The sequence below is a fragment of the Phaethon aethereus genome (assembly GCF_964289735.1).
Source record: "Phaethon aethereus genome assembly, chromosome: 1".
NCBI classification, from domain to species: Eukaryota; Metazoa; Chordata; class Aves; order Phaethontiformes; family Phaethontidae; genus Phaethon; species Phaethon aethereus.
The window spans coordinates 136,680,951-136,707,809 of NC_138575.1; the positions used below are offsets into that span (position 1 = coordinate 136,680,951).

Below are 26,859 nucleotides of genomic sequence, written 5' to 3' on the forward strand. Positions count from 1 at the left end.
GAACCTCCCCACGTAGCCTGTTGGGCACATAAAGCAAAGGACTCAATTAAACACTTTATATTAGATTCTGAGAAACACTTGTAACCTTGTTCACACACTGAACTCTAAATGCATTTACACAAAAAAAAATCAAATAAAATCTGACCCCCGTGAGTAAAAAGCTCTGACAGTACATACTAGACTCAAGCATCGGTCTTCTACACAGATGGAGAGATACCTCCAGAGTCTGGCATGCGCCTTGCATTTGCCTCTCCTTCCTTCAAACATGCAGAATCACAATGACAATCCACAAAGACCTGAAAATCCACTATGTGAATAAATGCCACACAGAGGTCTCATAGAGTAAGGAGCATTATATAAATGTTCTATGCATGGCAGACCTATGCATTAATGGAAAATGCCGCTGGTATATCACTCAAAATGGTGTAAGAAAACCAATATTAGCTCCAGGCAGTATGCAATGTAACCATTTTATACTCAGGAGGATTTGATAAGATTAGTTGAGGACAATCCATTCTTGAAATGCTTAAATCATTTCTATCTAGAAATGCTAGCATTGAAGAAAAGGCTGACTAATTCGAGCCCTTTTCTCTGATTTCCTCCTAGAATGCACAAAACCGTGTGCCAGTTTATGCTGAGAATTGATTTTTTTAATCCACTGTGAAGTTGCATATCTACTGTTGCAATTATTTCTACTTTGTATGTATTAAATTTTCTTTTCTAATTTGCAGCTCCAAGAGTCAAACAGAGTCCGTGTGATCCTGCAGTTCTTCGCCTGTAAAACTGGCAATGGAGACTGAATTATGCCCTGTGGGCAGCCCCACTGTCTCTATATAGGGCCTTAGAGTCTTTTTCTGTAGCCTACTTGTCCTAAAGATTAACAGATGTATAACAAACTGTAATGAAACAAGGGTTTGGATACCACCTCACCCACACTTCATTTGCTCTAATCCATGTCAGGCCTGCATACGAAAAAGAATGAGGAAAAAATTTATTTCTTTTCCTAAATATTACAGGTTTGACCTTAATTTCACACAAATACTAGGTGTAGGTAAGAAGATTCTTATAAAGCCACTTGTCTGGGAAAAAAAAAAGATCTTAATATTTTGAATATTTCTCTATTATGGCGCACATGTTACTATTTTTCACATTGTGTGCTTGGGATTGGATTTACCTCACACCACTTCAGATATCTGACTCAGATTGGTCACCCTGGCTTCCCTTGCTGACACCTGAAACAAGCACTTCATCTGACCTACCTTGTGTACCTGACTGAGCATCAGAAGAATTTGGCAGTAGAGGTGTCTCCTCTCTCTGTTGACTAGAAAGCCAGTCTATAACATCTTTCAGCCACCTCAGTTTTGACAGCTGGATCTCACTGCAGGTTTACAAGTCCAATATTTACTTTCTGATTTAAAACTGGTCATGAAATACAGATGCATATAATAAAGTAGCCACCGTTTGTCTAAGTGGAAAGAATTGCTCAGGCTTTCTCCAGAAAACTTTAGAAATGTAAATGCAAATGGGACAAAATTTATTTCCATTATGGGCTGTTTTACTCTTTTCTCAATCTGTTATTATAAACCACAGCTGAAAAATAATCCTCTATTCACATTCTGCACATACAGCTACATATGAATATTTTCAGCGCATGTACATCACTAGTTGGTTTTAAGCAATAACTATTACGAGTCTTGTTATTTATTTCCTGCTCTCTCTTCCTCCTACCCCTGTATCTTACTCCTTCTTTTTCCTGTGCATTTTTTATCTTGCATGGATGGAAAAGTAACTTTTTACGTTGTTATAGTTCCTCAAATCCAAAAGCAAGTCTGAATTTTTACTATTTTTAAAATTGTCTTTATTCACTTTAGTTGATACTAGAAATTACTGCTTATGCAGCTTTGTTTATGAAGAGCTTTTTCTCCTCTCAGGCTAATGTTGCCATTGGAACTGTGTTGTCTCACAATTAGTGAAACTCATAATATTCTCTTTTATATGTTTCATCTTAATACACATTGTTCCTATTTGATACTGCACAGACGTGACCTCTTACCAATTCTTACTTCTCCTCATCCAAACTGCCCACTACTTGTCTGGATGGGGACCTGGAAGGCTCTCACCTGGTCTTGTCTCTCCCAGCTGCCCTAGACTCTGCTATTTAACAGGTTAAATGGACATAAACTGTCATTTTCCACAACACTCTCTGATACTCCTTACAAGTATACTACTCAATCTAATTTGTCCATTTTTATTTCAATTTCGTTCTCAGTATACCTTCTTATTCCACAAACGGCAAGAAAAGTCATGGTAACTTTCAGAGTCCTCCTGTTTGTCCGTATTTACACTCTGATATGTATTCAGCTATAGCTTTCGGTGTAAGTTTCCTCCCACTGAGAATTAACCACTTACAGTCAGATGGGTTTTCAGAAAGCAGTAACTTTTTCCGAACTTACATGGCATAAACACAGATTGTCACAAATCTTTTCTTATTTACAACCATGCACAAGTTAAAGATAACTGCAATTCCACAACATCGAACAGGATAAATTTGGGTTTTAAATACTTTTTATAGCATTACAGGGGAGGCAGAAATAGCCATTACTATCGGAAAAAAGCTAAAAAGGAAATATGTAAAAGCCAAGTAAAACTGGAAGAAAATGAGCACCAATCAATAAAAACAAAAAGTCCTGGAAAAATGAATAAAAATAGCCAAAGAAACAACGAACGATAGAGCTATAAACAATGATATAATAAGGTATATAATAAAGTATAATTAGGATTACTGGGCATTTCCAAACCAAATGCTTGTGAAAAGAGCCCAGTACCAGGTCACACTGCTGGAGTCAAGGAGGGGGCAGCATCTGTGGGCAGGGTAGCTGTGCTACCCACCGCCAGTGGTCCTGAGATGGACTGACAACGAGCATCGGCTGTGCAAAGCTGTGGGGAAAAGGTGAATACAACTACTGAGTCTATAAACAGAACAGAGGAGGAGGAGGAGGAAGAGAGCTATATTAAGAGTTTTCACTGTAGTGTAGTTGTGGTTGCTATATTTAAAAACATGATATTGGCACAGTGAGGAAGATACAAGATTGAAGGCTGAAGAAGACATCGTACCAGTGAGAAAGAAAAGAAGCGCAGTCTGTTTGGTTTGCCAAAAAAGATATCAAAAGGTTACTCGGTTTCATCATAGGGTTTCTTGAATGAGAACAGGCGCTGGGTCTGGAAAGGGTTTGTAGACCAGACAAGAAAGGCGTAGCAAGGAACACCACCTGGAGGGTAAAGCCAGAGAATCCCCAGTCTCTAAAAAACATTTCCCTTTAAGAGTGTGCATGGGTAGTTATTGAAATAAAATTCCAGACTTCATTGTCAAAGCAAGATTGCACACTTTTAAACACGCTCAAGCCAAATATAGAGTATTTACAGAACACAAATGTAACAGCAATTGGATGCAAAAAAAAACCATTATCCTGGAAGGCCACATTGTTGGTTCTGGACTTGGCAAAAAACCAAAGACCTATGATTTCTAGAAGTCACTAAGCCACATCAGAATAAAAACAACTGATTAAACTGTGGTCTCATGACTTGAAGCTTCATACTGTAGCTACAGCAAGCATGCTGGATCTCATTATGAGGCAGTTAGTTTGGTTTTATTCTCCTCTTAGAGTGTTTCAGTGCCCAAGCTTGATCTTGTGGCTGTAGTAAGGTTTTAATAAAAGCAAATTTTCTCTGAACTCTTAATATTATTTAAAGTTGAGAAGTGCCTACTGGTATCTCAGTAAATGTTAGATCCGAGTGGGATGTGGTTTTTCCCTTCCCTAGGGATTTTTGACATTTCAGAAATGTCTTCTAAATCAGAATAAAAAAGAAAATGTAAAAAAAGTCACAAATTACCAATTCGATTTTTTAAAATCATGTCAGTTGAACAATTTCCATCATTTCCATTTTCACGTCAAACTTTTTCAGATATTTTTATAGAGATATCTGTATTATTTTAATATATATTTATATATAGAATATATCTATTCTATTTTATAGAAATATCTCCTAAAATAGGAGATATTTTTAGATTGATGAACTTTTGATTTCCAAGTAACAAGGCAGTTTCAAAAATAAAAAAAGATGTTTTGTAGAAATCAGACAGTGGTGGTTGGAAGTCAACAACAGTGGTTTGAGAAATTTTTCCAATAAATGAGAACATTATTCTAAAGTACCCTTTGCATAGCTTCAACTTTTTTTTTTACAAAAAGCAGTTCCTCAGAGAAAATGCCTGACCCCATCTAAAATATATATCACTGCTGGAGCATAGATCTAATACAATGTGTACTACGCAGACAAAAAGGAATTAGGAAGAACTATTTATCTGATTTTAGTGGAAAATAGGAGAATTTGTTTTTAACTGAAAATTCATTTTCATTCTCTCTTCAGTGTGCTTTTCAGTTGTCCTTCAAAAGGGCACAAACTAAAAAAAAATCATAATGAGGACAACAGCTAGCATTGGCAAGGATTTATTTTAAAAGTCTGTTGCACAGATGGCAGACAGAGGAGCTGGGTAAGATGCTTTTGAACTCTGCTGTGGTCAACAGCTGCTATTCAGGCTGCTTTTCCTTAACTAAGAGAGAAGTACATCTGGAGGAAGTCAGCCCAATCATGGAAATCATGAATGAAACTGGCCAGATGAACTTGCCATGAAATGCAGTTCCCATATTCAGGCAATCCACTGTCTTTTAATTAGATATGCCTTTCAATTTGGGAAAAGCTTTTACTGAAACCTCATTAATGTAAGAAGCTAATCGACTCCTATAGCTTCACTTACTGAGAGAGTTTCACCTTTAAACAATTCACCATCAAAGCATTTGCCAAGCTACAAGTCTTGCCTGGAAGCATGTGTAGTACACACTTTTTTGACTTGTTGCAAAACACGTGTCTCTTGTTCCAGTCAACGTAGAAAAAGATAAGAAGTCACCTCTTACACCATATGCAGTGCTGTGGTTGGCACGTAGCACTTCTAGCTTGAGCAATGCAGAGTTTATCCCCATTCTAACAGAGCACTGGAAGACTGTTTTAAAAAAATGAAGTTCTCATGTCTTATTTACCGAAAAGACAATACTGCATAAAATCAAGGCTAGGCCATTACTAAAGAATGACAAATGAACCAACTTCAGAGAGAATAATTAACCAATTAAGAGAATAATTAAGTCTTATTCTTCCCACTCACTAGATGGGACAGATAGAGAAAACAAGACAGTAAAAAAGACTACATTGCTTCATAGAGGAGTATTTTAGCCGTTCTGAGATTCATAAAAGCACGGTTATTTTTGTTTTCATATCCAGGGATAGATATATGCAGAACTGAGTTGTTCTGCACTGTTATTTTTGTGGCATAACCCTGTCATCCTTGACTTTGGGGAGCCCTGGTAAGAAGTAACAGCGGTAGTAAAGCCTGAGGATCTGAGTGGTTTAATTCAAGTCATTCCCAGTGACAGGATTTTGTTTTCATTCTGAGTAGATTCTGTTTCTGCTGGAAGGTTCAGGAGACAGCAAAATGCAGCCAACAAACTCATAAAATAGATCTTGTCAGACAACTACGGCTTCCTTAAAAAAGCAAGCGAGTAGTTTGATTGTTTGAATAAGAAAAAGCAACGGAACACACTCTTTAAGAGATTTTATTATAATCCTGACACTTGGGTTGCTTCATTTTCTTAACTTTTCATTTTTTCTTTGTCAATTCCATGCAAATTTAAGCTGGTTTTAAGTCAGTTTTTGATGAGCAGAGCATGCTCAGCTCATAGAGTGGTGCGGTCCAGGAAGGTGGTACTCTCATTGCTGTCTGTGACCACCTATGTGGTTCGCTTGAAAATTAAGAGGTGTTTTTAAGTTGATCATGCCCTATAAAGGGATGGACATCAGTGCTTTCTGGCAACAGTTAAGTTTAAAAGTAGCATTGTTCATCATATGTTAGTACAGGTCTATCAATAAAGTGTTTTGATTGCCGTTATGCACACAAAGGAAAAAACCCTTCTGCAGAAAAGACACAAAAAATGCAATCAATGAAGTACTTCAAACTAATTTTTAGTTTCTCAGTAGATCACCTTTTAAGAGAAATAGTTTCTCCCATACGTGACAGATATTGATATGTTCTCATTATGATAGTGTCTTTATTGGTAATAATTTATAACATATCCGTAGTATCTTTTCTATGAATACATGTACTGAGGAACATTTGTTATGTGTTCTCCTTTTTTTGTAACTTATATTTTCTGCTGTGATCTAGTCACTTAAGTTTCCCTCCAGACATACTGAGAGTCCAGGCTCAGTTCTCCAGAGCCTTAACCTTTGGTAGAACAAGGAAAGACAGCACACTGTGCGTATTTCTCACGGGCAGGGAGGCCTGACACCGGATACAAGCTATTGAGGATCAAAGCTCTTTGCTCTCATGCTCCGTTCTCTTTGAGGTGAGATACCTCAATTAACTCCAAGCTTCTAGGAAGAAGAAATAAGGAGGAAAAGAGACTACTTCATCAGGGTTTCTGACTCTAGTACTAAGGATCCGAGAATAATGCTGTGTTCTAGAGAGCATGACTGTATTTCCATGCCTTAAAAACAAATTAGATTGTTTTCTTGCCATTGCCTAGTTTAGAATTGTTTCATTTCCAAAGCTGCTGTTACTACAACAAAGAATAGTGTGCTTAACGACCAGCAAATTAAAGTCATAGTCATGTCGTATCACAGATATTATATATAAAAACAAGACACTAAGTTGTTTAGTTCCTCCTCCTCCTCTAACTCCTACTAGTTGTTTAGTTTTGATGCATCCGTGAAGAAAAGTAAATTGCCTCTTTCTGTTTTCTTTGGGCAGGGGGGAGAAGGAGAGGAAGGGGTTAATACTTCTAAGCATCAATAAACAGTATTTTTTTCCCAGAGAAATGTTTCCCGAAGGAAAAAAAGACCTGTAATTTAAGCAACGGAGTTCATATGGTTTTACTGTAACTCAAAGACAACTTTTGGGGAGTAAGGTGCCAACGGCCCAGATGCCTTAACAGCCACGTGCAGCGTGCACCGATGTGCAGACTGGAACGTGGCAGCCCTAAGGTACACTGCAAGCGAAAGTGTTTTTCCCAGACTCCAGGAGGTCCCATCGACATTATTTCGAATGAAATATTAACAGGGGATATTCATAAGTAATAGTCCTAGATGATCTAGTGGAGTCAAGGCTTGCCGCTATTTGAAATGAATGAGCCACCGCAGCCTACGTCGTTGCTTCAGAGCGGGTTTGCAGCGCTTATGTGTGTGAAAGAAGCGGCATGGAGCGTTCCTCGGGGAGCCGCTAAAAGCCGCCAGAAGGTCCTGGAGGGTGCGGCGACGAAGCCGGAGAGCCCCAGTACCGTGCCGGGGTTATGAAACAGCTGGCAGACCGATGTGCACAATAACTTCAACTCTTCTCTGACGCTTGAAATAGGCTCCACTGGATGCCAGCCCTCCCAGACGACTGTATTATAAAACCTGCTGAGGAAGTGCCAGGAGTACTCAAACTACATCCCAGAGGTATTCAGACACATCTCATCATGTATTTTTAGCTGTCACGCATGGCAGCAACTACGGTTTTTGTAGTACAGCAAATACCACTGTCTTCACTACACAGAAAAGTAAACTTTAAAGAGCAGTGACTGAAAAGTGACTGATTTACTGAGTCTTTTTTTTTTTACTTTCATAGAGTAGAATCCACTATAGACCGGATGTATTTGTTTTTATCCTGTATCTCGTCAGTCAGCTTTGCACAGAGTTAAAGGCACAAGAATTTCACCAAAATTCATACATAACCATTTTAGACCCGAAGATTGACTAGGACGCCTCATCTCTGTGGCCAAGCTAAACAGAACAATGTGGTAGTTTCTAGCAACAGATTTAGGTACTCTGTTTAATACCTACATCCTTCTTCCTCCTGCTCTTCTCACAAGAAACATGGATCCTGCTGGTTTTTGTTTTCTTACCTGTGCAGCAGACCCAAATCTTCGGTTTTGCAGAACTGGAAGTGATCGTGAAATGGAAGAAAAAAAAATCTTCCTGTTATGGATGCATGATCACAGCATATATAACTGCGCCAAAGCTCATCCAACATAGCTTTAACTGAGGTTCTGCTCCCAGTGAAGTTGTAACTGCACAGGTTAGCTGTGTAAGTATCTACCTAGATCTCAAAGGAGCAAGATTTGCAAGAAGGGAAAGTCTCTTTTAGAAGACAAGCTGATGTAGATGGAAGCAGCAGAGAAGTTTCTGGGCACCCGACAGTCTTTTCATCAGGACTGAGCATGTATTATCAAGCTGGCATTAACACCGCCGCAGTGCTATTGACACTTGAAGTGGCTAGAAAGTTGTCTCTGGTACCCCCCGTATCACCTGGTACATGTACCACACCTTCCGCTGCAGTTCAAACACTCTCTTGCCCTGAAGCACAAACACAGTAATAACTTGCCTTGAAATCATTCGTGAGAATACATAAGTAAAAAAGGAAGAAGAAAGAATAATGAAATGGAACATGAAAAAGCTGTAGAGCAGAATCAGAAAACACCTTTTTTGAACTGTAAGTTAGGAGCACGTATTTATCAACAACTGGACAGGAACTTATTTTATAGTATTTTGTAGGTCTGCTTATTTTGTCCACTGAGCTTTTTATTTAGTGACAATTAGTTTGTACTGAAGTAATTGCTTCAGTAAGTCGCAGCAAGCAAACACATGCTCACTTACTTATGACCCTTGTTTTATTTGGAACTTTTTTTGTTGAAAAAGAGCTTCAGTCTATGTGAATCCCTTTGTTATGTAGTGTAGGAAAAATCTCTGTACTCAAATTCAAATACTGTATGGAATATAACAATGGATATTGAAAACACTGTCCGAATAGAAGAATTAGTTATATCTAGTTTTATCAAACTCAAAAATAAATAAAAAACAAACATAAAGCAGGTTTCATGATTCTCTTAATATAAGTAAAAGAAGGATTATATGTTAAAACTATAATGGGGAGGGAAAAGAAAGCTATATAAGAACATTGGAAGTGAACAAAACAAGTGACTTATAAAATATTTCCATGTAGGCTCACGTCTAGTCCTCATGGCTACCTGACAGAGCAGCCCAACTTCCCAAGGGTTTTGACAGCATGCCCACTTTTATTACGGTCAAGAAAACTGACAACCACGAGGATGTTTCTTTTTTAAATCCACTCAAGACCCCTGAACAAATGTTTTAAAAGTGGAAATTTGTTTGCAGATGTCCCATCAGAATTAATAAATATGTGACATAAGGCAGGCATATTAAATATCATGATACCATTTTAGGACCATCAGGTCTGCAATAGGAATTTATAAACACCTAATCAAAGTAGGGTTGGCCTAATTATTTAAGCAGCATGTCAGGCGCTCAGACACTCATATAAGCCAAGTAAGGGCCAAATAATATATCTTATGATCATTGAATTACTCCTGTATTTCTTTTTCAGATACTGAGACTACAGTAAAAGTAATTTGTCAAAAATTATTTCCATCCCAAGTTACTTCATTATTGCTTTTTTACCATAATGGTGCACCAAAATGTAACATCTCTGTGTTGTGTTACATGAAAGAGTAAGCTATCACCTTAGGTGCTCTATTTCCTATGAAAACAAATGAACACAGAATAATATAATCTCTGAGAACAGCATCTATTCCTTTCTCTTTATTGTTATTTTTCCTCATTTCTTCCTTTTTTTTTTTTGTAATTTTATTCTGGCACCATTTTAAACTTAACTCAAAATAAAAATTTTACTGTATTCCTGGAGATTCTTTACTTGATAACTTTTGGCATTCAAAAAAGGAGAGGTTACTTTGTCAGACTGGTCTGCCAGAAGTCCAAGAATCTTGAAAAGTCTCCAAACATGCCGGGGATAGTGGACAACATATAAAAGCAGTCACTTACTGCCAAAGGGGATAGACTTCATCGACTTTGATTTTGCAGGTCTCTGCACCTATTAGAATATAATGCTTTTATTGCATTCGGTAATGCATTTAGTGATCCAAAGCAAAATGAAGTCAATGGAGGGACTCCCAGAGGTTTCAGTGAGCTTTGAATGAGACTTTTTTTCTGCACAGATTGCTCCCTGGGGAAGAACATGCATACATTAAGCACCGTGCATTAAAGTAACACAATATGAATGCTATGCAACTGTGTAAAATACAGTTGCTATCACTCAATTGACTTAAAGTGTCTTCGAATGTTTTGCTTTATAGCATTAAAAGTAATTCATTTTCTTGGACTGTGGTTGCTAAGGTTCATTTTATGTAAGTGTTTTAGGCAGAAGGCAATCTGAAAAATACTCAATTACTAGCACAGCAGAGAACTCATTATTCTCTCAAATGCCTCTTTTGAAAAGGCTTTAAAACTTTTGATTCTGTGGATTCAACAAAAGAGAAGGTGTTTAAAAATAAATAGAATAGCAAGAGAATAGTCATTCGATGCTCTGAAGAAAAGAACTCTTTTCTAACACTTGTCAAAAGTTCTGTGCTGTTGTACCTTGATATCCTCCCCTTTACTCCCCCAGCTTATACATAGCTGGGACCATAAAATATGTAGAGGTATATTCTATGTCTCTGTATCCCTTATGATGCCCAGGTGTTCCTTAGTCCGTATTTTGACGAATATGTGCCGCCATTTTTGTGCCCGGGGTCTGATACTTCCAGAAGGTGTTGGATCTAAGCATGTGCTGATTATTGCATGGGTGTACAGTACGTCAGATCAGGTTCCTGATTTGTGCTGCCGTAGTTTCTCTGCACAGATAAAGCCCAGCAAACCCCAGGTGCAAGGGAGCTCCCAGGCTCATGCACAGGACTCTCATAGAAAGCTCAGGGTTTCCTGAGGGTTTCATTGTGGATGTGTGGTCACACTGATCAGGATTTCTGCTCAGCTGCCTGCTCAGCAAGAACTACTGGTGTAGCAGGGTGCACAAACATTTATCTAGCCAAAGTTTCTAAGTGGAAAACGATGACACAACCAGAGGAATCTAGACATGGAGTATCAGATAAGCGTAAGACTCAAACACATGAACGTGTAGGAAGGAGAACTGATCATAGGAACCCTGCTGTTTTGGGATCCTGGCTAACCCAGCAATGGATTAGCCAAATTGGAGGGAGGGTATTCAGCCCCAGTTTTCTGGATCAGTTCCTTACCACCCCCTAACACAGCCACTATGAGTAACTCTGGTCACAGGTCCCCTCACTAATCTTCTGTAACAAACACAGAATAATTTCATCGCTATAAAAGAGGTTGACATCATGGTGAATATTTCTCTGCAGATACTCCCTATACAGTAAATCATTATTTCATGTCCATGAAGGAAGCAGGACACAGTATTACTCAGCTTGTGCTAAAGCTCTAGAGGAAGAGAACATTTCTGTTTTCTCACACAGGCACTGCAGGTCTCCCTTCCTAGAACAGTAGCTTTGTTGGGATGTAAACTGTCTCATGGTTCCCCCTGCCTTGCCTTGCCTTGCCTTGCCTTTCCTTGCCTTGCCTTGCCTTGCTTTGCCTTGCCTTACCTTGCCTTGCCTTGCCTTGCCTTGCCTTGCCTTGCCTTGCCTTGCCTTGCCTTGCCTTGCCTTGCCTTGCCTTGCCTTGCCTTGCCTTGCCTTGCCTTGCCTTGCCTTGCCTTGCCTTGCCTTGCCTTGCCTTGCCTTGCCTTGCCTTGCCTTCCCTCTCCTTTCCTCTCCTTTCCTCTCAATCTTCTGTTTAATTTTCACTAACTGAATGCCTAATGTCTATGTTGCCATGACCTATCATTATAAAATCTGTGTATCAAAATGAGTATTAGTTACTAATATGGAAAAGAGCAGTTTTAAGCAAACAGAACTCTGTCACGTAATCTTATACCAGGGTTGAGAACAATATGCAGGTAATTACTTCTAAACAGTACCACTTCATCATTTAGGTAGTAACTTGGAAACAGACAAAAAAACCTAACTAGGGATCTTCTCGTCACAATTATTCTTTGCCATTTTTAGGTAAAGGAATTATTACCTTTAAAGTTGGTGAGTTTTGATGTTTTGCTGTTTTTTACAGTAAAGCTCTACCAAAATAGAGAAGAATGAGAAGAAACTCTTGGTATGAGACAGTGGGTAAATTAAAAGTAAAGTTAAGCTGTATAAATGTTAATAACCGTAGGACACAAATATATGGATGAGGAAAAAACCTCTTGTATTCAAATCTAGGCTGCTTTCACAACCCAAAGTTGCATCTGTTTTTTCAGTTCTCTTGCAAAAAATAACCCTCCTGTCATGTCTTATTCTGTTAGGTATTCATGCTTGGAGCAATTTTTAAATGGATGCTTTATTGACAGCTTAACTTCCCCTGTCTTGGCAATATGTAGACAGGACTTAGAAAAACATTACTTTTAAAAAGCCATCTTGGGACTTCAGATTTAACACTGATTTGATCCAATTCTTTTCATATTCTTATTTCTAAATGCATTTTAGCTGGGCAGATTTTATTAAGAAATACAATTTCGGTACTAAGTTACAGATGAGGCTTAAAAATAGCTAAGGGCCTGCAAGAGAAACAGCAAGAAAAGCTTGCTGCCTCTTTGTGAGAGGGGTCAGATACTGGTGATAGGAGACCTGTATGGCTATACATGGCTGTACAGCTACACGTGCACACAAAGCCTGTTTTGAAGCACTTTGGTTTTGGTCAGTCCCATGTTTCTTCTGGCACCTGATTCATCCAAGGTGGGAGTCAGCTGGCAGGTAAGCTAGCATTTACTTAGAATCACGTTTTTAAGTCATTTTGAAGGCACACCTTCCAAAGCCCCCACACGGATTAACTTACTTATATAGAGACCAAAGCCGTAAACTACAGCCGAGCTGAATTACACAGTGGAATAGCGACAACCGGGTGTAACTTGAGTGAAAAAAGTGTGCTGGGCTCTCTGGTGAGGTACTTTTCCTCGGTGCCTATCTTCTGGAAAAGGAACACAGCAGAAAACACTAGGAGAGGATGGAGTAGAGCCAGAGCATCACCGTTCTCTGACAGCTGCTGAGATAAATATATTTAATCCTGAGGCTCGAGAAGAACCTCTCTGATAATCAAATAGCCACAGTGAACATATTCTGGATCTTCCCATTTCTTCCACTCAGTAGAAGCCCATAAAATTATCCAGAAAATACTTCTCTACTTAAATGAGGCAGAATACAGGAGGGAGAAACATTTCAGGGGATCAAAAGCTATGATAAAAAGTCTTTCTAAAGCGTTAGCATTTTGGGAATGTTAACACTACAGAGCTTCTTGGTAGGGTATGTTTGCCCAGTTGGAAATGTGGGTGGAAATCTCCACTACGGTGATTGTACTACCTCTGATTCTCAAGCCAGTTACTTTGCAAGAAACTTGGAATATATCAGCATGGAACCATATTGTACCATCTAGACACAGGCTACTGACTCCAAACTTGTTATCTGCAGAGCCTGTATGCTCCTTGCCAAGGTTATCTCTTTGCTGACTTTCTTTTCAGAGTGTTCACTTAGTAATATTGACTGAATTGTCTGAACAAATGTTTAAGAAATAATCCATTTGAAAATCTGAGTTAATATATGAAAGGCTTTCAGTTTGCATGTAAAATTATACATATCTCTAAGTGAACAAGTGAAGCTGAACCAACTGTTGTAATCACCAGATTTTTGAGTGATGCTTTCTCATTACCAACAGAAGAGTAACACAATCTGTGCAGTTTTTTAAGTTGCCCGATATATACTCCATTTGAACAAATTGCAGTATTGGGAATGAGACTAAATATGATACTGAGGGTGAAGTAGAACAAAATACAACATGTTTTTTGGAATGGATCATGATCTGTACAAACAGTCAAAATTTGTGCTTTCATTGCTGCTAGAGCGGTTTTATGATCTCGGTCCCCGTGACGCTGGACTGCTGTAAAGAGGACTCTTCAGAGAGTGTATCTTGTGACTCCTTAGACTATTGTAAACTGATCTACCTCTGAGCTCTCTTCCAGAAAATTGTGCAAAGCCTGAGCACGCACATGAAATTCTACTGGGAATGTTATCAGCAGAAGCATTCAGGCTGTGCCCATGCTGAAAAGAGCCGTCAGCCTGACTAAAGGAAGAATCCAGTCTGTAATCTGTAAACCCATCTACAGCATCTGGCCTGGATTAAAAAGACCACAAAATTCAAGTGAGAGGATGTTTTCGTGTATAGTCAAGATGGAGGTCTGCAGACAGCACTTGGATGAGAATATGGACAAAGACTGCTGTGAAGCAAAGATGTTAGCAGCTCCTCACTGAAAAGATTCTCCAGAGAAACCTTGTAAGTGTATACCTGTTATATATATATATATGTGTATTTCATATATACATACATATATTTATGTATATTTATATGTCCATTGGACTAAGTGCCATACCTAGAAACATCAAGATATCTGAGAGTCTAACAGTCCAGAAAAGACCAGACAGAGTTTATAAAGTCCCCAGTCAGACTGAATGTCCAATTTTCATGAAAGTGCTTTCAGAAATCCAGTCAGGCACCTAAATATTTCAGAAAAACCTGCCTTCTAAATGCTGAAAACTAAGTGTCAAAGCTAGTAAAAACTCACTAAAGATCCATACCTTTGAACCCTCCGTCCATCCCACAAACCAGCAGAAACCTGCCTTAATCCAAATGCAAGGGCACTGCAACACTTTAACACCACACTGCTACCACTTTCTCCTGTGTTCTTATCAGATGCATATTTACACAGATCTTTCAGAAACTTCAAAATCAGTACAAATATTTCTTCTTAATAACAAATCGGTGGTACAAAATGATTTCCTTACTTTTGGGAGGGAAGCTCTCGATCCTGAACTTTGCGTGGTCATTGTCAAAACTGTAGTGATACCCAGTGCAACTCTAGCTGGAGCAGCATCCATGTTGATCCAGAAAGAAACCCAGGACAAAATGACAATCAGCAGGCTAGGAATGTACATCTGGATTAAATAGTATCCCATCTGACGCTCCAAATGAAACTTGACTTCAATGCATGTAAACTTTCCTAGAACATGAAATTACTTTCATAAATGTTTTTTGCATATTTTTAGCTTGTTTTCTGAACATAAATCAGTGGCGTGGCCTGTTTCCTAACTTAATACTATCAGCAGGTCCTGATACACAAATGCCAGTCAGCCATTTGTTGCACACTAGCCTGGGAGACGCATGGGACCCCTGACTCACATTAACTGAGAGAACGAATATTAGCATGGTTCTTTTACCTCCAAAAAATGTAATGTCATGTTTTTTTATCAGATTTTATTAAGAATTTACTTAAGTCGAATATGAAGCTTAGTATTAAAAGGGGACAACATTTTGCTTTTTTAATGGCATGAGATTAAGCAAATGTTTAAGTGTGGCAGCAATGGCATTAGAGCAGCCCAATCCGTCAAAGCTCTCCAGACTCCTGCAGTGCAACCTGGGCAGGGCGCCTTACAGTGCGGGTAGGAGGAGAAGGCTGAATAATGCAGCTTTTATCCACATTTGAATTTCACAGCAAACCCGAAGTAGCATGCTACAGAGAAGACAGCAATGTGGGTGCCTGCAGGCGAATTTTTCTTTTGCTTGACTGCTGCTTTTCAGTTCCCCTGCCCAGGCTACACACTTTTAATTTCTGGTAATTAGACATTCATTTTGTTTAACTACATGTAATGGAAGCTACTAACTGGCATTTTCACCCTTTGTGGGGAATCTTCGTGTGTATACAAGGAAGCTGTGGCTCAGGTTCTACCCCTGCTCTTACTTTCAGCGTTTGACTCTGCAAAATGGTTACCTGACAGTAATTAGAAAAGCAGATGAACTCACTTGTTCAGAGTTTGAGTTATGTGCTGGGAAATGGAAAAACTTTGTATCAGACAAACTACAAATGGGTAAGCTCTGTCTGTTGGAATTTACTCTCGAGTGTCCCCTTTAAGTGTGAGAAAAGACGAGAAGCCGCGGCAGCCCATGGGTCTTGGACTGTGGGTTCACAAAGTTTTCCTTCCTTGGCACTTTGGGCCCCAAAATGAGAATCTGTGTTTGTAAAAATTAGAAACAATAATTCTCTTTTCATAAGAAATGAACGTGACTTATTTTTGGCAGAGGCAGGACCTCCCACGTTATGTTATTTCACAGAGTGGAACAAATGTATTTGATGCAACCAGATCGGCTCTTACGCTGAAATGATGAAAAAGCTATTTTAGATGAGAGGGATTATATCTAATCCCAGCAAGCACCCAGCAAACGATTCTCTAAATGCTGTCCCTATTAAATAAACTCCAAACAGCTAAATCCCAAATTTAACAGACTTCTCTCTGCTCTCTAAAGCTAAAGATAGAAAACACAGCATTTGAAACTTCAAAATAACAAATATAGGAAAAAGATTACAGTATTAAGCAAACATGTAATTTCTCAACACTTCATGTTTGTGTACTATTCAGATCAGCAATGACAACATTGTCCTTTCAAATACTGCATTTCATAAATTAGACCGCACATAAAAGCTGGTGAAAATTTGACACTTTTCCTCAATGGCTCTTTGATATGCTGGAGAAATCAATAAAGTTCAGAAAAATCAGTACTTTAAAAGTGTTGAATTAATATTTAAGAAAAGATTCTGCTTGTTAAAAAAGTTTCTTTTTAAGGAAATCAAAACTACTAGATTTTTTTGTCATTTTTTTAAGATTTTAAATTGTGTATGGGAACATCTAATGAAATTAAAGGAAATTTGTAAACAAAATCTTTCAAACAATCAAAAATAAAAGGGAGAAAAATATTTTTTTCAGATATAAAAATAAGTGTGGCTGAATCAAATTTTAAGGTTTTTTTTTGTTTTACCCATCTTTTCCCTTTACAAATTGACAATAGATACCAATAGAGCAATTAATAGGAAAAAAAACAGAGTAACGCTCACCAGTGTTGTAATGTTTTGTGCAATAACCAAGTTCTTTATCTTCTTTCAAAATAAATTGTGGCAAGGTTAAACCCTCTGCAACTTGCACAGGTCCATCACTTAGCCATTCAAATATCAGATCATTCATAGTGTAGCCAACTACAATAAAGAAATCAGAATTCATTAGATGGTAACTGGCTAGAAAACATCAAAAGCAAGTTTATTATTATGTCTGACAAGCATGAGTTTTATTGCAATACACATTATCTCAGTTATGTTTTTAAACTGTCTGATGAACAGCAGCACTATTGCCGTTAGTTACGTTACTGCACTATTAGGCTTTTAAGAGCAACAAGTAACACCATCACGTTCTGAAATACTGCCCTGGTTTGCTGCTGACAAATAATTTTGCTGGCCCATCAAAGATACTGTTTACAACTGAAATGGCATTTCTCTGTGTCTATGTACCAGCCTGCATTTTGCTTTATTTTCATCTTTCTTTGATGATGTAGTTGGTGGGCACCAACAAAACCAGGATGTCTAGACTGCAGAATGCTGGGCCCTTACCGAAAACTGATGCTTTTTAAACCTGTGAACCTACCGCTGAGAGGCGCGGAGGGGAAAGGGAGAGGCTTCAGCTTACTGAAGTCCCTTTTTGACTGTAAACAAGCTGTGTGCTAACACTCCGAAGCAAGGTGTGTGCTGACAGCGGGGCGGTACGGAAGGGCGTGCGCCGGTACCTGAGTCCATGCCTCGGCCGTATTTAGCTCACGAGCACAAGCGTACCTACAGGAGCTCGGCTTCATCAGGCGTGTTGCTTCCGTTTTTCAAAGGACCATCGCATGTCTTGATCAGACATGGCTAATCCCTGGCTGTGTGCTCATCGCTCTAACTTTCCCGAGATATAATTCCTCCGTACAGCATCGCTGTGGTTATCCCTGGAAGTGATGCAGCCCTGATGGGTGAGGTGATGTGCCCCGGGAGGGGAAAAGGGAAAGGAGCAGGAACAGCACAGGGACAGGAGACCCACACGGTACTGTGGTGGACAGTTAAAGCACTATTCCTCCATGATTTTCCCTTACAAAATAAGAATATTGAGTCTCACCACACAAATACGACAATGTAGATACTATCTAACCCCCAAACGTTATGGCAAAATCTTGTTCTTTGATAGATAAACCAGTTGGACACTCACAGCTCTCTAGCTGCATTGTACATGTCTGTACATCCATAGGAAAATTCTTCAAGTCCATGGGACAGGATAGGGTTAAAGTAAGCCTAAAATGGGAGAGGGGGAAAAAAAAAAAAAAGAAACTACTGTTAGAAATCCACAGGTTTTATCCAAAGCCCCATATTTAGAGTTAAAGACCAAATCTTAACACCTCAGAGGTTGGACTCACTCTCCCCTCTGAGCGTTGAAGGACATAAGACCCCTGAAGAAAGAGCAGGTAAGCAAGCCAGGAGCTCACTCGCTGCATTGGCTGAGCAGAACAGGGACAGAGAAGACAATATCACGATAGCAAGAAGTGCTGTCCACTAGTGTACCAGTGAATGTTTTACGTACGCTACTGAACCCACATAATGCAAAAGCTGAAACGACTGATCATGGGAGAGACATTTTTAAGCTTTGTTTTGGAAAAGCAAAGGAAGGAAACAACAACCACAGGTTTTTTTTCAACAGAGAGTGCTTTTGTTGTATATGAAGCCCATTTCCAACCCTTCATTCTTAATGCTTAGCCATTAAAAGAAAGAAAGAAAAAAACACCATACAGTAAAAACTAGAATCACTACAAGATAAAGAGTGCACATAGAAACAAGTAAGCCTGAAGGAACATTATCATACAAACTAAATATCTCTTTTAATTTTTAAGTTGTTATCGTCCCAAAAAACGCATAATTTTACTTGGATGGTAATATTCTTAATATTTCTTTCTTTCTTTCTTTCTTCTTTTTTTTTTTTTCAGTTCAGTTTACTTTTTCACATTTGATTGAAATCAAGAACTCTCCTCTGCTTCATTTCTTTTCTTATTCATGTGCAGAGAAGAAATCATTTTTAACAAACCAGGATAGTGGGGTGACATAATTACAAAGAAGTAGCTGCTTTGAAAAAGCAGAAGAATTGTTAAGAACTTGTGTTAAGCCATATAAAAACAGTACATTTTTATTTCAGATTACCTTCAGCACAAAGAACATTTTGACAGAAAGAAAGCAAATAAACAAAAGCCTCTGTGCCCATTTATCATCAAGGATGAGAACTAGATTGTCTGATTTGAAGACTGAAACTTTAACACAGTACATTAAGAATAAAATGAGGATAACTTTTTAATTGTGCCAGTGAACCCATGGGCCAGTTGCTAATTTTGAAAGCGTGTTGTCCCACAGATAAAGGCAATCTGTATGGAGAGATACTTCACTAAGCTCTGTCTCCCATGGTGTTTTTGTGCTTCTCACCATATACAGCTGATTCAAGTTCTTTCAGTCTATTTTCTCATCAAGTGAATTTTTTGGGATGGCCTGACTGGGCCTTGTCCTATAGTCCTGACATCAACTCTCTGTGAGAAGTTTATATTTAGGTAACTGAGATCAAAATGGGCTCAGCCTGATCAAAAATCACATTCAATATCTCTGCTTTTGCCTACTCATAGGCTACCTAGAGAAAGTCACATTATTTTCTTCTTGGCACAGTCTTCAGTGTACACAGTATCAGGATAATATCAGGAAATTAGAGATCGGTTGTCTGTGGCAGTGAAATGCACTGAGATGAAGAAAAGCCCCCAGTAGTCCTGTCAGTGCTGCCATAGTAAATAAACTCCCATTTAACTTTTGGGAGAAAAAAGCATAAGCAGTAAAAAGAACATTAGTCATCTAGAGAAAAAAGTATATCTAGTAGACATATAAATGCCATTAAAAATCTACCCTTTACTCATTTAAACATTTTAACTGCCCTGCAAGTGTTAACTAGTCTCATTTTTACTAGGTAATTTCCTGGACTAACGATTGAGCTATTTAAATTGTTAATCTCCAGTATTAACAAAAGACTGCTTCTGCCTTTTTTTCTGAAATGTTGATATATTATACTCTCTTCCTTCTTTCCAGTCATCTTCTAAATATGGTTTAGATGTTTAAAGTTCATTTCAAACACGCCTTTACACAAATGCAGCGTTTCTAAATGCGTCATTTGTTTTTATTCATTGAAGCAGGCATGACCTATCCACCCCTCAGATTTTGCTGTGTGGATTGTGCACTGACTATGCTTCTTTCCCCCTTCATCCCTTTCTACTCCCCCAAACCCTCAAAGGATCTGGGGGTTTGACTACATACATGGGCAGGAGGATCTCTTTTATTAGTCCAATATTAAACTCATGAGAAAGTTAATATATCCAGTTGCTGCTTTCAAGCCTCCCAGGGGTAAATTGATTTATCAGCACTGAAGGTAGGTAGATATATCAATTCTTTTCTTCTGGAGGTGAGGTGAGAAAATGCTCATTATGTTGATTCACACAAAGGTTGACATCTCTTCTTTCTCATCCTAACCAAGTGTCTTTCATGAAAACTAAATTATTCTCTGCTCACTCTGACAAATGGAAAATAAATTCTATACGCTGTATTGATGAGATTAGCTCAAGCGATCATGCCTTTATAGCTCTACCTCTACTTGTTGTTCATCTCAGCAGAGTAGCCATTCACAGTTAATATATTTGCCTCTGTAATCCCTTTTACGAGGAGTAATGCAAATGTTGAACCCAACATTTATTGCCTGGTATCATCCACAGATCCACTGATTTTCAACAAGATTACTACATGCTAAATATTTGGCTGCTGTAGTCTGAAGTAGCTCCAGTGAAGTCCATGGTGGTGGGTCAATCTATAGCAGTTGACTCTTTTTCAGTAAAAATATGATTCTGCAAGTGTTTCCAAACCCAGGTGCCATGTCACTACTTGTATATTTACATATATTTTATATAAGGAAACAGGATCAGAAATGGAAAGTGTTAGGCAGATATAGCTACCCTCATTGCCTATAACAACAGTGTCATTGACAGAAAATGTTTCAGAAAAGCGAGTGTCTCTCACTTGGCAAATTCAAGAAGGGCCCCTGGAGATTTGGTGCAAAGTGCAAGTTTAACTGACAATTACATTGATGAATACTTTAATTGTTACTAAAATAGAAGAAACTGCTATAGAACAATTATTTTCTTTTTCAGGCACCCTGTCACCAAGGCATTTGAGATGCATAAACAACAGATTTGGTGACGTAGCACCATAAAACACTGATGAGAAGAAGCTTTATGAACAATTGGTGTAAAGCTGAAAGGAGAAGCAGCTGACCAAGGACTTGATTTTGTCTTCAGTTAACTGACAACCCTTTAGCCCCTGTTATCTAGGGTCAGGTCGCACAGCTCGCTCATGGAGAGCTCTGGGGTTAAGCACGTTATATTTTAGGGTATATTATAGGAGAGAGTCACTTCTTTGGTGCCCCAGCACTTCAGGCACAATGTTAGGGCCAGCAAGCCATCCCAGAGGAGAGGCAAAGTTGCTCTCTTCTTTCCCTCCCCACTTCCTCACCCATCCTGCAGTCAAGGAAAAATTGAGCCCTGAAATAGAGCAAATAGAGTAAGAACAGAACAAAATGCAGAATCAGAGCCAGAAAACAAAGAATGAGCAATTAGCTGTCACTGTGACAAAAATAATAAAAAAATAAATCAATAATATTACTGAGCAACGTTGTGGCAGAGGCAGTGCCAGACACTCCAGGGCAGCATTGCCCGTCTTAAACTTCGGACCCTCTTCCCTCATACTCTAGATAAGTCGTCTTGAGCAGCATCTCCTGATACTTGAAATGCCTTCAAAGTGCAGTGGGCACTGCTGGGATTTCCTCACTCAGCGTTTCATTCAAAACCCTCTCTTTCATCCCCAGGTTTCACCAGAATGTCCTGAGAAGTCATTCAGACCTGGGCTGTGAGTCTGCCTCTCTTCCCACCCCAGCTCAGCACCTTTCATTTCTGGTCACCCCAGGAACCCCCGTAGAGCATCACTCAGGGGTCTGTATTTCCCACTTCTGCAGGCAGGAAGGCAAAAGTCCTGCAGACTGTGGCCTCCTCTGTTACAGAAGCCAGAATAAGCCATCCCGTGGGAAAACATAAATAGCCTGACAACACGTTTTTAATCAGAAACCTTCACGCTGGTAATCTTTAACACCTGAACACGTTGTTTTGCGATATCAGTGTTTCCCCAGACGGAAGCAGACGTGCCCGCAGAGGGGCCAGCAGCCGAGCCCAGCACAGGCACTACTGCTGCCCCAAATGTAGCAGCTGTAGCCGGCCGTCGTCCTCCAAGGAAAAGCCAGCGGAGTGGGGCGACACATGTGCGCAGCCGAGGGAAGCTCAGTGGTATTTGAGTGCAGTCCAGTCGAGTCCTGATCTCAGCGGAGGGGCTGAGACACCGTGCTTCCTATTCATCCTGCACCCAGTCCTGCCCTTGTCCTGGCCTTGCCCTGGCCCTGGACGTGCTTTCCCCATCTCCTCCTCTGCCCATCTACCCCGCAACTCTCCCAGAGACACCTCCATGACCCAGAGCCCAGCCAGAGGAAAGCCTCTGCATCCTAGTCTGTCCTCCTACACTTTCCCCCTCCCTTTCCTGTTGCCCTCTCTTTTACCCCAAATCCCACCCGCACCTCTCTTCGGGGAGTTAAGCCTTGAGGTCAGTCTGCTCGTTGACACCTAATGCCCAAAGCAGCACCGTCAATGGAAGGTAAGGTCCTTTAATACAAAAAAAATCCACAAAAAAACTTTTGTAAATGTTATTCTCAAGATCATGTCATCTCTTTCTTTCTCTTAGAGGTTTTGAATGCTGATGCTCATCACCACCGTGACACTTCCCTGACAATCCTAAACTACAAAAACGCTTCAGCATACTACGCATACAGACTGCTTGTGAAAGGTCTGCAGCACGAAACTGAGAACCCTTAGGGAATTGGATTTATACATTGTATAACCCAAGAAATGTTTTTTTGATACATTTAAGAGTATATCTAATTTTAACTGGGATTTGGCGTATTGTCTAATGTGCAGCAAACATTAAACTGTATTCTAACCTAGTTCTTCTTTATAAGCAGCTATCACACCTTAGCCTGATGTGCTGTCACTCACCCAAAACTTCCCTTGACCTGAGTGATACCTCTCACCCCAGAGGAGGACACTGATCCCACAAGTGAAAGGGCCTGTGGATCACAGTAAGAGGTGTCTGACAACAAAGGGAGTATCATTTTCATTAATTATCCTGCAAGTGGGGCGGTTTGTGAGTGGGCTACAGAACAACAGCCTCTTCACACAGTTTTTTCTAATGAGAAAGAACTAGGGTCAGTCTTACTAAGTATAGAAGTACGGTTGGCAATTTAAATAGGCACAAGTCCCTTCCATCTCCAAAATTAATATGGTCCTCTCCTCGCAAGCATGAATAGCAACAAATGTCTCACCGTCAGTGGGCATGGTTTCAAAAATAACATTTCATTTCTATTCTTATCCCTTCATTCTTTCAAGCTACACCCATCTGCAGCTCAGCTGTTGGGACAGGAGACTTCACAACCTGGGATTTTATGCTGCAAATACCAGAACACAAGTAGTACATGCATGGCCACTGCTAACATTGGTTAGATGCCATTTTTATGAAAAATCTTATACCTGTGCAAAGTCCACAGTGCTGGATTTAGTGAGACAAGTGGGATTTTTTTTTTCAGTACTGCCAATTCTAAAGATGCTATCATAAATTGCAATATTTCTGGTATTGTTTTTAAACCTACAAGGGGACAACAAAGGTAAAAATATTCTTAGCAGTACATTTTTCGTTGGAAGATTAAATTCCGGATCCTTATAGCTGCTGAAATAACATTAAAATATTACCTAAGCACAAGCAGACAGAGTTCCCCATTAAACTGGCAGGGGAGACGGAGTTGCACAGCAACCGTGACAGCATCGCATGACACAGGAGCAAATGCCATTCAGACTAGTGGCACTGAAACGGGGAATGGAATCTAAAATCTCCTTATATTCCTCCCAGCCCCCTCTCTTGGGTGATCTGTGCCTGAAAGAAGGACACACACATTGTTCATATATCAGAAGGCCAAAAAAGCCCCAAAATTCCCAGTGACATTCTTCTTTTAAAGGGCTTTTCATTTTGTAGTCTGTCTCATTATTTTTTCAGGGACCTGACTCATCACTTTGAATGTCAATTCTGGTAATTTTCACAGTCTACAGGCTTTGTCCTGTTAAATGGAACAGTCAAACTGTCTGCTTTTTCCCTTATTTTTGAGGAGTCATGAAATTCCTCTCTAATATTTGTCATGTTCTGCAGCTACATTTCTGTCAGAGGGGAACGGGCTGAAGTCGAGCTTAGAGGAGACGTGGAGCCTTCCCCGCTACGGCAAAATGCGAGATGTGGGCTGGGGTTTCACGTACTTCTGTTTACGAGCGTGTTCTCGCTCCCTCCAGTGCTTTGCTTTGCTTCATGTGCTGCTTAACAACACAGCATCTGGCCCGGCGCGGGCTGGTGGGTTTCTGATTGCAGGCGTCCCGCTTCTCGTTGTAATGCAACCGTCGTCTGTAGGTACACCGTGCCAGCGCGTGAGCTGCCAGCAAATGATTTTCCAATTATTGCTCAAGCAAACCCGTGATTCATCCATACATGAAATTCAGGTATGATTTCATGTAACAGTTAAAATCTGTAACGGTCTGCAAATTCCGTTGTGCAGTTTAATAAAATTTAGTGATTCTAGCACTATTTATATAACATGTATAAGGCTTCTGCCTATAACATATAATGGCTGTTAAACCCAAAACTTCTTTAGATACATGCTCTACTTCAGTTAGTATTTCTGCATAGATTATCCTTCAATGCTTTTTTTTTTTCTTTGTGGAAAAGTTATTTTAAAGTATATGAAGGCATTTTACTAGTTTGGAAAATCAGAGCAGTGAGCGCAGGACAGTGTGCGGTTTTGCCACTGGGAGAAGGAAATAAATTTCTATGAAAATGTTCCTGTGCTGATTGAGATTAACTACCAGGGGAAAATCCCCACCTTGTCAATGTTGGTATTATTGTGGCTGGAGCTGAGGTACTAAATATGATTGTGTGAGGTCAGAGAGGGGGGTTCCTACATAGTAAACAGCCATGTTAATCATGATAACAGTCTTTCTATTCCCCCTCTGCTAAGCTGTCACATGGAAAGACAATGCTGCTAGTAAAGTCCAAATCCTCTTAAATCCCAAAATTAGATTGTAAAATAAAATTGAAGTCATCAAATTAAAGCGCAGGATGCACACAGAGATGTAGAACACAACATTTCCTACCACTCTGTCAGGCTAGACCGTGCTGTGCCACGGATGATTTGCACACGACGATGTCATCAGGTGTAAATGGAGCTTCATTACTGTAGAGCTGATAAGGTCTATACCCCAAAATTGTTTCAGAAAACCCACGCCTGACTTTACCATAACATGGCAGCATATTCTGCAGTAGTCACGCTAAAGATGAAAGATCTGATCGTATTTAAAATCAAAATACTTCAGAAGGATAGTGGACTCTTTTCCCTATGAATGGTCTATTGCAGAGGGACTAACAGCGTTGCCTATGCAGCTCCTTAATCTGCTTTGTATTTCTTTCCCAGGTACAGAGGAAACTACAAAACAGAAGTTTCACCCAGAAAAACTGAGTTATATCATGCTTTAGATTATTTCTGATGATTTAAGTGAGGGACATCGTAATCATAACTCAAACTATGACCCAAAACGGTGTGTGGGGCGGTGGAGGTGTGTCACTCGGCACTAGGGACGCACCAGGGATAGTTGATTTTGGAAACTCCCTAGTAAGGCAGCTGGCACGGGAGATAGCGTTGCAAATAAATGTGCTGATTTCACAGATACTTCTCTTCGGTTGCGTAAGCAGGCGAGGGCTTTTGGGTGTGCCAACTCATCCTGCCAGCTACTTGTTGCCAAACGGAGGGGCTAGTAATCATCCCCAGAACAGCCGCACAAAGAGAGAGCAATTAAAAGCTTGAATTTTCTCTGTTTCGTGGCGCCTTAACCGCACAGCACTGCTCTTCAGTAGACACCCTGTCTTTGTCCATAGTAACTTTTAACAATTAAACTTTGGTCGAGAGTTGAAACCATGAAGAACTAATTGTCTACATAACTGTAACATTTCTTGCAGATAAACAAAGACAGAAAAGCAGATATTTTGAAGGGCTTGAGGAAATTCCTCCTAGGTATTTCCTTGCCCTTTGAAACAGAAATAGCAAAAATGGGGGGAGAAATGTAATTTGTGAATTTGCACAAATCTCCTCCCTAGAATTCCTAGCGGGTCTCTTCTCAAATTATGCTACACCTTCTAAAATCTTTGCATATTCTAAAAATATGAAATAATCTGCTTTGTAACTCTTTCCGGCTAAATGCACTTGCAGTACACTTCAGAGCATAGCTGTGCAACCTTATCAGGCAGTTGGGAGTGTTTTCTGGAGCAGCAGGTAAAAAAAAGAAGAATTACAGCCCCTTTACCTTCCTGACCAATATATCCTAGGTTCAATGCCACGGATCAGTATTACAGTCGAGTTATATCACCTTCGGCATCACGCTCATATGGCTGAGATGCATTGAAAATATTAAAAGGAGAGGGAGGCAATTAATGCAGAAAAAAAACCCCAAACTTTAAATAAAACCATTCCACTTTCTATCACTTTGCTAAAATAAGCTTTTTGGCAGATGCTAATATTCTGAGCTGGCTGGCAGCCTGAAATGAGTTTGTGGGAATCAGGTAGTACAAATGGGCGGCTCAGAGAGCACATGAAGCCTCCTGTGATATCATTTAACATTTTCCTGATGTCCCAGGTGTCCTCAGTGGACCAGAGAAGATACGATCCATGCCCCTGGAACACATAATCAGTGCAGCAGTGC

General features: G+C 39.7%; 1 protein-coding gene across 2 annotated transcripts in view; it reads right to left on the reverse strand.

Annotated features, from left to right (window-relative positions):
• Positions 1-26,859, reverse strand: part of GLRA2 (glycine receptor alpha 2) — a gene marked incomplete at its 5' end in the record, with an annotated part of 129,196 nt that overhangs the window by 69,386 nt on the left and 32,951 nt on the right. For both annotated transcript variants that reach the window (XM_081997331.1, XM_081997332.1), the window contains 3 exons: positions 14,838-15,052; positions 16,940-17,077; positions 18,114-18,196. In XM_081997331.1, coding sequence (XP_081853457.1) covers positions 14,838-15,052; positions 16,940-17,077; positions 18,114-18,196 — 436 coding nt within the window. The remainder of the gene's footprint in view (positions 1-14,837; positions 15,053-16,939; positions 17,078-18,113; positions 18,197-26,859) is intronic.